The sequence below is a fragment of the Macaca fascicularis genome, chromosome 1 (assembly GCF_037993035.2).
Source record: "Macaca fascicularis isolate 582-1 chromosome 1, T2T-MFA8v1.1".
NCBI classification, from domain to species: domain Eukaryota; kingdom Metazoa; phylum Chordata; class Mammalia; order Primates; family Cercopithecidae; genus Macaca; species Macaca fascicularis.
This window is the reverse complement of record NC_088375.1, coordinates 59,364,822-59,379,171: the sequence shown is the minus strand read 5'-3', so window position 1 is coordinate 59,379,171 and position 14,350 is coordinate 59,364,822. Positions and strand designations below refer to the sequence as shown.

Sequence of the window (14,350 nt, the reverse complement as noted above, 5' to 3'; positions counted from 1 at the left end):
GGCTATCATTATCTTCATTTTACAGAGAAATACACTTGCCCAAGACCACACAGCAGGCTGCTGGTGAAATCAGAAATTGAATAAAGGTCTGTGTGTGTTCCACATCTTCCCATAACTTCATGCTATTACCATGCAGCTATTTCTAGAGACTTGCTTAATATAATAACTGCATGTGATTCCAAGACATATAGAACCCAACAGCAGGAAAGTCTTGGATCCTGGCAGAGAAAGGGGGACTGGGCATTAGACGGGGGAGTGAAGAATGGGAAGGAGGGCCCTGACTCTCCTGCCTGTCCTGCTGAGGAGCTCCTGTAACCCAGACACCTGTTGCACCTGAAGTCTGCATGGGTCTAGGACTGCAGTCACATTAAGACTGCCCCACAGAATCCTGGGAGTGAGAATGTGGCAGAGGAGAATCTTTCGGACAGAGCCAGTGGTCTGTAGCAACACCAGTTGCTTCATAGCTCAACCCCATGACCTATGTCCTGGGGTCTTGGTCACTTTCAATGGACCTGACAGTCCCAACAGGTCAGGATCTTCTGAGGACTTCCCTAATCTCAAGTCTTGGGGGTTCTGGGTTGTCTTCTTGATTTGCTATGTGACCTTAAGAGAATATATACAGTTGGTCATCTAAGAAATTGGGTGGGGGTAGGAGCTAGAGAATCTCTGCTCCCTCTGCTCAGGGGCTTCTAGTAGGGAAGGGCAAAAGAACACCTAATCTAGGGTATTCTGTCTGAAACTGTACTCATTTAAAATCAGATCCCTGTGCTCTTCAGGCTAATAAAGAGCCCAGGATAAGAAGTCCAGATGTTTCCCATATGTGCTTTTCCTGTATGTTGCCATGGCAACTGTCCCATACACACCACTGGGGTGGGTATTGCACACTGGGCCCCAGCAGAGCTCTGCACCACCCAGGTACATCGCCCTTAGACCATGACCCACCCAGATCCGTTGTCATGGCAACTGCAGGCCTGGGAGGGAGAACTCCAGGCAGGCAAAGGAAGGAGAGGATAGGGTGTGTGCCTGTGGCTGTGCCCATATGTTGGATGGGGACGAGCAAACTCCTCGTATCAGCATGTGTCCTTTGGGATGGGCAAATCTAGAGTTGAACTTGACCTGTCCATGAAGAATTGGATGTTTTAAGGTCATTAAATCATAACACTAAGAGGGACCTTGGAGATAATCTTATTCTGCAGTAAATCCTCTTAATTCACTGTTGGCCACACAAACCCAAAAATCTGATGAGGAAAAGCACAAGGCCCAAACCTGTGGTGACTTTGTCAACAGTGATGACATCACTACCCTAGAACAGAATTTCTTAATCTATGTTCACAGACTGGATTCCGGGGGTTCACAGTACCAGCCATCAAACATAAGCCAAATACTGTGAATATGTCCATTTATCTGGGGGGATATATTGTAATATCAGCTAAATTCTTAAAGAGGTTCTTGACTCTAAAAAAGTAAAGACAACTGCAAAAGTAATGAGAAGCTTTTACCCATCTGAGTGTGAACCAGCTGGGACAGATGGTTTAAAGAAACCTGGCCTTCTTACTACCCTAGAGAGAAAGATATTCCCATTTTGTGGCTGCGCTCGTTTTCTGTGCTGGCACCTCTGTGCTTTATTAGAGTTTTGTTAGGTTTTTGAATAAGGCATTAAACCTAACAGAGGAATGCCATGGACTCATATTTCAATGAATTTTAATAGAATAATCACTGGCAATTACTTGGAATATGAAAATTGCTCTGCAAATGTTAAGAGTATTCGTTGGTGTGATGGGTGGGAGTTCCAATGCCATGATGAGAACGTTGCCTTTCACAGGGCCTGATGTCATCACGAGGGGCTTGCCACCTCTGTGCTCCCTCCTGCCTGCATGCAACCTCAGATTCTTCAGCAGGAAGGATGCGGTGAGCTCATGAGGTCAGCTCTTGCCCCCGGACTGTGCCGGTGTTTATACGAACCTCAGGCTGCTCTCCTTCCACTTCCACTGGGGCTGAGCTCTCCTCCTGCCAGGAAGTTCTCTTATTTATCTGACCTCAGTCATTCATACCTCAGGACACTCTCATTTCCTTCTCCTGGAAGGATTTTCTTGAGAGAAGGGACAACTGAGCATTTCTCTGCTCTCCCCTCCTCCCTGGGCTCATCTGGTCTGGCGTGGATGGCCCCACACTTGCTGACCCTTCATAAGTTCTGACCTTTAATTATCTTCTGCTCCCTCTGAAGCCTGGGACTCCCACCACCCAGGAAGGCAGGTTTTTTATTCCTTCCGCCCTTTTCAAGGATGAACATTGTGGCTGGGGTAATTCTCAGCATTTAATCTCTCTGGCTATTGTGTCTGTGTCACCTCACTCTCTTCAACTGCCTCTCCCTGGAGCTCCTTCTGTGTAAGCCTGCCCGCAGTCTTATAGTGGGGAGGGAAGTCTCTCACCAGGGGACCCTAATCCTCTTACAAAGGGGTTTGGGGGGCATGGGATGGTGTGTTCCAGTTTCTGCCCATTCAGTGGTGCTGCAGGGAGACTTCAGCCTTGGCCGAGACTGGCGTGGAGCCAGCACTTCTTGAGATAAAGCCCCCTCTGCAGGCTCTCTGTCTGCCCTGGGCCTTCCCAGGGAGACCACAGTTCAGAGTTATAAGGAGGGCTGGCCAATCTGCCCAGGCATGGGGCAAAGACCTGAGGGGCCAGATCTTCAGAGCTGCGCTTGAGGTGAGGCTTACCTGGATTGGCCAGAGAAGTAGGGAGCAGCAGCGGTGGAAGTTTAGCAATTAGTTCCGCCTCCCATAGCTGAAATTTGTAACTGCTCCACAGCTCCCTGGATAACAACCTCTGAATTGTATGGAGCAGTCTGATCTGGAGAGATTCCTGTCAACCCGGCCACCTCTCCTTAAGTGTCCTTTTTCCCAGAACCTTTCCATGGCTCGTAGACACATGGAGAACTAAACAAGTGGTTGGGATTTTCTAGGAGGAGCTGAAGCAGATCACTGCAGGTTGGAGAGTTGAATCTCTAAAAATCTGCTAAGAGGCTGCCAAGTCCAGGACAGACAGGTATTGGCTATAGGGGGTAATTCTCTAGGAAAACCACAGGGGAAAGTTTATCACCTTCCTCATCTATTCAAGCACTCAGGGCGAAGGGGGGTGGCCCACAGACTGCTGTTGCTTGTCGTCCCAGGAGTGTCATGAGGCCAAAGCTCTGCTCCTGCTCTTTAGGGTGGGAGACATATTCCAGAGCTGGGGCTTCTCCAGGGCCACCGTGTAGATCATGTACAGCTGCACAGGTTGTACAATGCACAGCTCTAGGCTACATCATAAAGGGCCCACAAGTGCAGAAGTCTTTGCCTATTTTGTCCACAAATGTATTCCAAGCTTCTAGAATAGCACCTGGAACATAGTAAGTGCTTTATAAGAAATTGGCAAATGGGCCGGGCGCGGTGGCTCACACCTGTAATCCCAGCACTTTGGGAGGCCGAGGCGGGCGGATCATGAGGTCAGGAGATCGAGACCATCCTGGCTAACACGGTGAAACCCCGTCTCTACTAAAAATAAAAATTAAAAAAAATTATCCGGGCATGGTGGCGGGGAGCCTGTAGTCCCAGCTACTCAGGAGGGTTAGGTAGGAGAATGGCATCAACCCAGGAGGCGGAGCTTGCAGTGAGCTGAAATTGTGCCACTGCACTCCAGCTTGGGCGATAGAGCGAGACTCCGTCTCAAAAAAAAAAAAATAGCGAATGGATATGAATTTCCTCTGGAGTTGGGCAATGCAGAGGTCCTGGTTTTCTTGGTGCAGCAAGAAACAGAGATGCTGGGTCTTGCCAAGATTTCTTGATTTCTGGAACCACAATCAGGATCTGGAGAGCAAGGGATTTGTACTGTATGTGGAGCACTCATAGTTGCAAAAACCACGTAGAATCACTCACACACCTTTTAGAGTGGGAGGGCCTGAGTCCAAGGTAGCCCTGGGGAAAAGAGGATCCAAGCTGACCAGCTTCTGCTATTCTTGCCACTCCACTGAAAAGGCTAACATTGGGTTAAATCCACTGCCTTGGGATAAATCCCCTTCCCAGCCAAATATTATCTTGAAAAGTCCATCTCGGGCCGGGCGCGGTGGCTCACGCCTGTAATCCCAGCACTTTGGGAGGCCGAGATGGGCGGATCACAAGGTCAGGAGATCGAGACCATCCTGGCTAACACGGTGAAACCCCGTCTCTACTAAAAGTACAAAAAAAACTAGCCGGGCGAGGTGGCGGGCGCCTGTAGTCCCAGCTACTCGGGAGGCTGAGGTTGGAGAATGGCGTAAACCCAGGAGGCGGAGCTTGTAGTGAGCCGAGTTCGCGCCACTGCACCCCAGCCTGGGTGACAGAGCAAAGACTCCGTCTCAAAAAAAAAAAAAAGAAAAGTCCATCTCCTCCCCCACCCCGTACTCCTCTAAAGATATAGCATCCAGACCCCTGCAGTTTCTATACTCCTCTAAAGATATAGCATCCAGACCCCTGCAGTTTCTATTTCAAACCCCTCCAGCAGGTACCTTGGATGACCTCACTTCTCTGGCCTCTTCCTTCATGGCCCCTCCCAGAGCCAGGCTGGTGATCCCACTGCCTCTCCTGGCCTCCCTGGGAGAACTCCGAGACTTGAGTCATCTTCCCCTCCAGTGAGGTCATGGAACGTATGGTTAAGAGCATGACCTCTGAAGACCAGCTGCATGGGTTCAAATCCTGGCTAGACCACCTTGGGCAAGCCACTTAACCTGTCTATCCCAGTTTCCTCATCTGCAAAGTGAGTGTGGTAATAATATCATTTGCCTCAATAACAAATAACACCAAACACATATTGAGCAGTTCTTATGTACCAGCCATTCTCCTAAGCGCTTTACCAATATCCATGCATTTAATCCTCAAAAAACCCTATGAGGAAAGCACTGTTATCATCCTTGATTACAATCAAGGACACGGGGGCACAGAGTGACTAAATAAGTTCCCCAAGGCTGCACAGCTAACAAGTGAGGAAGCTGTGATGCAAGGCAAGTAGGGAGTTAGATTCCAAACCTCATGCAGTTGTTAGAAGGATTAAAGGTGCTTATGACAATGCCTGCTTCACAGTAAGCCCCGGTAAGTGTCGGCTGCTGCTACTAGAGCTGTTATGACCTCCCGTCCCAGTTCTTGGAAGCCTACCAGGTCCTAGATTGCTGCTTTGTTTATCCAACAGGGTCTCCAGAGACCCTCGCACTCCCGAGCCACTTCTGCCCCACAACAGCACCAACCTGCTGAAACTCTGAGAACACGGCTAATATCATCTGCCCCTGAACTCCTGAACTTGTTCTACTTTCTAGTCAATTGTCTGCATGTCTTCTCTCCACGGATGGCTGGGACATAAGGCTCATCTTGGCCTGGAGGTCCCCAGAGGGCAAAGAACACAGCGGTGTGAACTCAGCATGAAATGACATAGGTTTGGAGTGACAGGGATGCCAGTGGCAGCTTGGGACCTGCTCAGATTGAGGGAGATGTGAGCAGGGACTGTGGCTTACTGATCCCATTTCCTTCCTCATTGCTTGGCAGAGGCTAAGGGAGACTGAGTTGAACTTGGACGGTGTGTGACTGAGTGAGTACAGGGCACATGTACAAACATTGGTGGGCGGCAGATGGGAAGGCAGGGAGTAAGAGAAGAGTGTGGCCTTTTGACAAGCCTGGGATGGAATCCTGGCACAGCCTCCTAGCTGGATGTCCTCAGACAGGTTTTATATAACCTCTCTGAGCCTGACTTTCCTATTCATAACACAGAGTAATAATAACACCTTCAAAGGATTGTATAAGGTATTCACAAAGACTTTACATAAAGCACTTGGCACTATGCCCTGCACATAGTAGGGTGTTCAACAAATGATAGTCATTATTACGATTTAGTTCTTTTTAGTTTCTAAAGAGTCAGAAAGCAGTGGTCCTGGTTTAGTTCACCTGCTAACTTCCTATGCAGTCCTGAGCAAGTCACTTTTCTTCTCTGAGTCTCTTCTCTCCCCCATCGAAAATGAGGCCAAATTTGCGAGATCTATGAAGTTTGTCAGAGCTTTGACTTCCTGTGTTCTTTGATGCAAGTCATTTGTAGTCCAGGAATACTTGGATTTAGCTTGAAACCCCCAGAACAAACTCCTCTCCCAAAGAGTAGTTACCATTCCTTGCTCCTGCCCCGGGCATGCTAGCTTTGCAAGTTTCCTTAGAATGAAGACTCTATCCCTGCTCTATTTAAAATCCACAAGGCATGAAAAACTTCACTGTGGCTTAAAGATGGAGCCAACTCAACAAGGGAGAAGAAAGAGGAAGAAAAGCAAAACAGCCCTAGTATGAAGCCAAACTCCACACTGCCCCACCCATTCTCTCTATATATCAACCCTCGTGTGAGAAAGAGGCAGGGAGGAGGCTCTGGTTTGTTCCCGATGACACATGCTATGATGAGAAAAAGATCCCTTCATTGTGGGTCCACTTAGTGCTCATTCAAACACGCCACAAAGTGGAAGTCATTAAGGAATCTGCATAAGCCTTGGGGCGACCTTTCCCAGTCCTCCTGCACACAGCCTCACACACGTGGGCACGCAGTAATGTCAGCCTTGGCTTCTCTTGGCTGTCCAAATTAAGATCTGATGGTGGTCTGTGCACTACCCGGTGCTCACTGCGCCCAAAGGGAGAGTGAGCAGATGGGACCCGTGCTGGGCTATCACCAACAGACCCAGATGGGCCAGGGAGGGTCGGGGCACGTGTGCAAACATCGGTGGGCTGGGCATTTCCACACTTGCCCTAGGGCAGAGGCAGAAGGAGCAGCTGCTGGTGGATGGCCTTCAGGACATATGAAGAACATCCCCAATGCCCCAGGTTGGAGGCAAGTCATCGTGGGATTCTCCTCCTGCTATATAAATACTAGAAAGCCTTGTTTGGACTCTATGCCCAGAGTCCAGGCAGATTAAATAAGAAAGTGGTACAAGGCTGAGAAAGCTCTTTGGCATTCTCCTACTCCCCTCAGAGACTCTGCACTCACCCCCCAAACCCATTCAGTGAACTTGGAGGCCAGAGAGGAACATATTGGGAAAGGAGCAGAGAAAGACTGGTTGGTCTTTCTCAGCTGGTAGAGAAGAAATGGGCTCATAGATGATAAATTTTAGAGCTCTGCAACCATTTACACTGAATTCCTTACTCATTCATTCAAATCATTCCTTCACCAAAATGCTGACCACCAGGCACTGTGCTAGGTGATGCGGGGGCAAGATGAGTTCATGTTCAGGAAGGGAAGATACATGAGCATCAAAAAAAGCCCCCAAACCCCCAGCCATCTACAAATTGATATGGAAATAACATGATCAATAACTGTGAAATAACTATGCTGGACTCTGTGAATTATATAAATATTTGATGGAGTACTCTCCAAAGCACCCAATTCTCCTTCTATAAAATGGGATAATAAGCTCAGTGCCTTCCTCATGCCATGGGGCCTAGCGAGGGAGGCAGGACAGACTGGCTGCCTTGTCAACTCCTATAGGGGCAGGTCACTGGGCCCAGCTTCTGGGATCCCAACAGAATCTCCAGATAAGTCTCACTGGAGTGAATCCCTGGGCTGTGAACGTCTTGAAGGCAGGTCAAAGTCTTATTTGTCTTTTACCCCAGTGTCAAGCACACTGTTCAGCACAAGGTAAACACTCACTGATGGTTTGTAGATTGAATGAAGGAATACATGAATGAATGAGTCATGTCATGCCCCAAGTGACTTTGGGAGTGAGAGGGCAAGGCATAAAATGAAACCCTTCAGTTGCCTCCTGTCTTCCTCTCTTCTCTGTTTTCTTCAAGCTCAGAAGAGCACAGCCTCTTCCACAAGGCAGGCAAATCCCAAATCTCTCTCCCCATCCAACCCATCAAAGAGCTCGGCGTATCCTCGGCAGAGATGGGTCACCATGACAACTAGCTAGCACCAGAGCAGAGGCAGTGCTGTGAACCCTGCTCCCCTTCCCTAGGAGCCTTGGAGAAAACCAGTGTTTCTCACTTTTCTGGTAAAGCCCTCCTCCAAAGGTTCCCCGGCATTCTGTCCCCCTAGGGGAACCCAACAATGATCTAGCAGACAATTTCACATCTAACCAGTGAGGGTGGTCTTCCAGCTGACAAGCCTGGGGGATTCCTAATGCTAGTCTGAAGCAGACATTAAAAGTAAAAGTCCTCTCATCAACTCATCGGATAATAATCATGAACGAGCGCTGGGTTAGGTGCATGGAGATCATTAGGCTCTAACAATGTGGCATCCACATGAGGAAGCCATTACGCTAACAAAACTGCAAATGTAAAAATAGAGCTCCACATAGTTTCCTGGTTACCACATTCTAATTCTGATGACTTTTCAGTGCCAGAGAAATTTGGTTTCTTGTTGTCCCCTGCCATGCCCTGGTTCTCCTGCATGTATACTTATTGTGGGAGGAGATGGCTTGTTTTGCAAATGTCCAATCCTTAACCCATAACCCTTCTCCACAAGGCTTGTCATGGAAGAATGAGTGCTGCTGCTGTTTCTAGGGTTGCAGTGGCTCCAAGATCACTGCTATAGACCAGGCCTAGGAAGGGCTCAAAAGGTCCCGGCTCCCAGGCCAAGAAGGGAAATCCGGTCACCTGCCCAGCAGGGCACAGAGAATACAGAAGCAGTATACCATCCTGTTCAATGATCTCAGGGTCGGGCTGTGTTCTAAGCCCCAGTTTTGCCCCACTGGAGCAGGGCACTGAGACAAAGCTGGGAGACAAACCCTCTGGACAATCTCAGGTTTGTGAAAAGGAAATTCATTACTTTATTGAGGCAAGTTTCCTTTTGTCTGGGAAATAAAGGATTGACCTGGTTCCCTGCAGTGTGCAGCCTTGTGTACCCCTGGTGTGAATCACAGCCATCCTCTAGACACTTTTTTAATGTTCTAAGAAAATCAACACACGTTCCTAAGTGCTGCTGAGTTTTGAATCTGACCCACTTAGGACCTGACCAATGGTACCTAAGACACTCACTCATCCATGCATCATTCATTTATTCAGAGACACTGAGCACCTGAGGATGCACCCGGGACCCTCAGTCCCTCTGCCCTTATGGAATATTGCTGTATTTGAGATTTAGGGATCTTCCTGGTGAATCTCACATTCCCGAGGCTCAGGTGATATGTCATGACTACAGGATGACATGGGGAAGGGGACATGTGTGGGAGGGGCCTGTTAAAAGTGGTTCTGGGAGGGGAAGCATTGTCAGGCAGCAAGCCAAATGGCTCTGTCCTGCCTCCCTAATTCCAGCACCTTCATTTTTCAACCTGGGCACCACTCAGAACCTGGCTTTCACTCCCAGCTTGTTACTTTTGTGTCACGACTTCTCACATGACACACACATGCAGTGACTCCCACAGCCTGGGCATCAGATAAACATGGCACGCCCTGGCCACTTCCCTATGCTGCCCCTGAAGGGCTCCTGGGTTTGATGGAACAATCCTGGGTTGAGTCAAGCATGACAAAAACTCAAAGTGCAATTCACAGGTTGATGTCTCCTTGTCAAGAGATGGACTCATCCAGCCTAGGTCACTTCTTCTTCCACGTGGGTAGTCCTAGCGCAGTGGCCTCCCAACCCTAGGAGGAAGTCTCCCCCAGAGCACTTACCCATGCAGGAGAAGCTCTCCTCAGTCTCATGGAGGGGCTCAGTGTAGCCATCAAGGGCCCAGCTGCCCTGGGAGAGGGGGCCAGGTTTCTGGTCAGTTTGCAACCTGTGGGACCAAGAAAAGGTAATCACTCATGGTAGAGGTTTCCTGGTCTCTAAGCCCCTCCATGGGGCTAAGAAAACCCTCTTAGAACTTGGTTCTTCTTCTCTGATAGTGCCCTGCACCACTCAGGGCCAGTCCTTCCCTGATGGGTATGTGCACACCCCTGCCCTCCAGCAGGCAGCAGGCCTTCTGCGCAAAGCTGTGCCAGACAGGGAGCCCCAGAGGACACTGGGATGCCCGATGCTTGTCACCCCTTGCCGTTCTACAATCTATCCATTTCCCAGGAACGTTATCACTTATAGGGCAGAGGGATACCCTAGCAACTCCAGGCCTTGGCTCCTTTGGCTTGCCATGATCCTTGCCCTCAGGATGAGCAGTATGTACAGCCCTGCACATACACACAGGGAAGAGCTCCCTCTGAAGCTGAAGTCACTGATTCCTGGCAGCACAGGGGGCACACAGGCTTTGGGCTTGCTCGTAGTCCAGGCAGCTGGTAGGTCAGGAAAGAAGGAGGAGTAGGCTCAGCTGCAATCACAGTGACTCCTGGGAGGACAAGTCTCTTGCTGGGCCCGTTGTGGTAGCAGGAAGGAAGGGTGAGGTCTCTGGGCACCAGCTCCCAAGTGCACACAGACCTCTAAGCACAACCTCAACCGTACAGTTGCTCCCAGGAACAAAGGCTGTGGGAGCTTTCATTATAGGCAATTACCCTAGGCTCTGGGAGCTGGCCCGCCCACCCATCCGCCCGCTGTCTCCAGTTAAATGGAGCCTTTGGCAGCTTGGCAGGAGGGGGAGGGGAGGGCTGTGCAGGCAGGAGGGGAAATTGAAGGGCTGGGCCATGGAATCCTGAGAGTCTCCAGTGCCACTGAGATTGTCTTTCTCTCTCTCCAGTTTTCACTTTTTTCAGTGCCTAGATGGCCAGGACTCTGGGCTCAATTTTGCCATTAACTCACTGTGTAACCTGGAGTAGATCTCTTCTCCTCTCTGGGTCTGGCTTCCATCATGGGGTGAAAAGATGCCCCCCCAAGGCTGGGATCAGTTTTACAGTCTAGGGTTGTGAGGTGTTTGCTCTTCTGCTCAGTTTTTTCTAAGCTATTTAAAGCGTGCTGAGCTCTTTTGCATCTCAGGTCCCTCAGGTGAATGCTGGGTGTAAGGCAGGGTGGGGTGTCCTTAGAGAAAGCAGGAAGCCTCATCCTGGTCCCTGGGGGTGTTTGGTATGATGGGGACAATCACCATGTACTACTGTCTCTCTGTCTTTTTTTTTTGTTTTTTTGACACAGGGTCTCACTGTGTCACTCAGGCTGGAGTGCAGTGGTGTGATCAAGGCTCACTACAGCCTTGATTCCCTGAGCTTAAGTGATCCTCTCACCTCAGCCTCCCAAGTAGCTGGGACTACAGGCTCAAGCCACCACGCCCAGCTGATTTTCATATTTTTTGTAGAGATGGGGTTTTGCCATGTCGCTCAGGCTGATCTTGAACTCTTGAGCTCAGGATCTGCCCACCTCAGCCTCCCAAAGTGCTGGAATTACAGGTGTGAGCCACTGCACCGGGCTCTTACTGTCAATTAAATGTCTGTCCAAGTACATGAGTGCCAAGGGGATAAAGAAAGACTGGGGTTGGTTGGTTTCTTGGAAGAGATTAGAATGGACCTGGGATTTTGAAGCAGAGGATGCAACATATTGGTGAGAAAGTAACAGAACATTCTACTGGGGAGAGGGAATTTTATATAACGTGTCAACTGTTTCATTGATTAACATCATATATGTAAAGAGCTAAGCACAGTGTCTGGGCCAGAGCAGGTATGCAATAACCAGTGGTAAAAATAGGAATAGGCAGCCAGGCGCAGTGGCTCATTTCTGTAATCCCAGTACTTGAGGTGGGGGTGCTGAGGTGGGCACATCACTTGAGGTCAGGAGTTCGAGACCAGCCTGGCAAACACGGTGAAACCCCACCTCTACTAAAAATACAAAAATTAGCCGGGCTTGGTGGTGCATGCCTGTAATCTCAGCTACTCCGGAGGCTGAGGCAGGAGAATCGCTTGAACCAGGGAGATGGAGGTTGCAGTGAGCCGAGATCGTGCCACTGCACTCCAGCCTGGGTGACAGAGTGAGACTCAATTTCAAAAAAAAAGAAAAAAGAAAAATAGGAATAGGCCAGGGTGGTGGCTCACAACTGTTAATCCCAGAGCTGTGGAAGGCCAAGGCAGGGGGATCATTTGAGCCCAAAAGTTTGAGGTTACAGTGAGCTATGATTGTGCCATTGCACTCCAGCCTGGAGGGCAGAGCAAGACTGTCTCCAATAAATAAATTAAAAACTCAAAATTAAAAAAGGAGTAGTTACAGTCATGATTATTGCTGCCATTAATATGATGCAAGAGCGGGTGAGGTTGCATCAGTCATATGGGCCAGAAACTCCAATAGCAGAAACATTGAGGACGGCAGCCTTTATCTCTAATCTCAGTCAGCTCTGTATTTTTATCCACATCTTCCTCTACCTCTCTAAACACAGCCAGGTCTCCATGTCCACCCTCACTTCTCAACCTGAGTGGACAGCACTGTGTATTCTAGAAGTCAGGCAGAGGTGGAATCAGAGAGAAGAAAATTGCAGTAGTGACACCAGTAACCCTACGCTTCTTATACCATTAACCATACTTCCAATTGAAGTCTGAGCCAAGGCCCACCCAATGCAGGAAGAAGAGAACTGTTGGGGGTTAGGGAGGTGGTGGAGGGTGCATTGGCAGTTGGGAAAAGTCAGGAAGGGCTGCCGTGAAGCTGCTGTGGCTCTTTTCCAGGATAGCAGAGAGGGATGAGGTTGAGGATGTGATGGAATTAGATGTGTGAGACCGGGGTCTTCTGAGAGCAGACGGGGCATTGCACCTTCTCTGGGTCCAAAGGGAGGTGGTGGATGACAGGAGATAAGCTTCACTGAGAAGGCCACACCCAGGCCCTTGAAAAGAAAGGGCTGTGGAGGATGGGGCAGGGGAGAAGATGGCTACAGGATTTGTTCCCTGGAGAAGCAGGTCAGTCATGACCAGGCTGGAGATGGCGAGGGAAACAGGTGACCTCTGCTTCTGCATTCCACTGGGGCTTTGCAGAAGACTGAGATCCTGGGGCGGGTGGCAGGGAGGGAGGAGAGATTTCCATGAAAACACAATGTCTGTGGATTCTAGGGAGCAGATGGCACCTCCTTGGCTATGAAGCTCGGAAGGGTGGCCCAGCCTGGCCCTTGGCAGAGCTGCCATGGCAGCAGCTCTAGGCCCTGCAGACTGTGCTGGGTGCCTGCCCATTGGCCTGTAGCATCTTGGAGGGTCCTCGGTCTTAATCTAACTCCTGCTTATGCCACGACCTTCTCTCCAACCCTAATCCAGAGCCTAAAAGTGGCAGGGTCTAGGAGGTGGGGTGGTGTGACACATTTCCATTTCTGTTTAAAATGCAAACATGCAACAAATGTTTGCTGGAGGAATGAAACATGGTTCTGTTTAAGCTGCATTAAAATATTTGGATGAATAATTCTGACCTCTTTGGAAAATGTCAGGTTCCGAATATACCAGGGGACTTGTAAGGTAGCTACTGTAAAATCTTAAACAATTTAATGCCTAGACACTTTTTCCCAAAGAATGAATTCAAAATGAAGGGAATCAGGTAGGAGAAGAAAGCCAAAGAGTCACCAGGGAAACATTTTACTAATTGGAAAAAGGCCACTCAAAGGAAGGCCTGCCCTGCATTTCTGCTTCTTGAGTTCTCTCATCAGCTGCAGAATCAAAGTGAAGAAAGTCACAAGGGACATAAGTGAGTTGCCCCTTAGGAAAAGAAGCATCGGTGCACTTTGCAGGCAGTACAGTCAGGCAGAAGATATGCTTTGAGAGCCAGGGGTCACCCTGGTAAGAGCTCCCTTTGGCTATGGAGTCAGTTAGAATTCTTGCAATAACAGGGAGTTCACTGCCTTGCAGTCAATTTGTAATGCTCTCTAGTTTTTGGAAAGTTCTTCATCTTGAGACTCAGATCTGTCTTGAACTAACTTCCAACCACCATGGTGATGAGTCAGGTCTTTGGAGCTGCACCAAATAAATCTAATTCATCTTACAACATGACAGCCCTTCAAATATTTGAAAACAGTGCTCAGACCCTCTCTAAGCCTTCCCTTTCCAAAGCAAACTTCTTCAGTTCCTTTCATCATCCTATAACACCTTTTTTGATCCCCCAACAACACGTCAGTCTTGCTCTACATGTGTTTTTGTGTGTCGATGTCCTTTTAAAATGTGGTGTTCACAACTGAATGTAACAGTCTAAATGAAGCCTAAACACGTGCAGAGTGTATTGGGACCATTCACTTCCTTGTCCTGAACTCCAAAGGCCTAGTCCTGTAATATTAAATTGCATTCAATTTTTCAGAGATTAAGATACACAAGTTGCCATCTACTGAAGGTTAAAGCTCCTGGTGGTTCTCTACCCCCACCTCCAGCCGCTTTGATGCCTCAGAGGTCCCTGGTGTGTAGGGGATGATGTACAAGCTTTTCTACACCCAAAATATAAGTGAGAGTTTCTCCTTCCATTAGGATAGGGCAAAAAATACAGGAAGTTAGTTTAGTCAGGAAGATACTTAATTTGCATTTGTAAT

The 14,350-nt window shown here is 48.9% G+C and overlaps 1 protein-coding gene across 8 annotated transcripts in view; it reads right to left on the bottom strand.

Moving 5' to 3' along the window:
- NAV1 (neuron navigator 1) overlaps positions 1–14,350 on the bottom strand; it is a 280,412-nt gene that overhangs the window by 180,167 nt on the left and 85,895 nt on the right. For all 8 annotated transcript variants that reach the window (XM_015447945.4, XM_015447949.4, XM_065531951.2 and 5 more), the window contains exon 3: positions 9,636–9,739. In XM_015447945.4, coding sequence (XP_015303431.1) covers positions 9,636–9,739 — 104 coding nt within the window. The remainder of the gene's footprint in view (positions 1–9,635; positions 9,740–14,350) is intronic.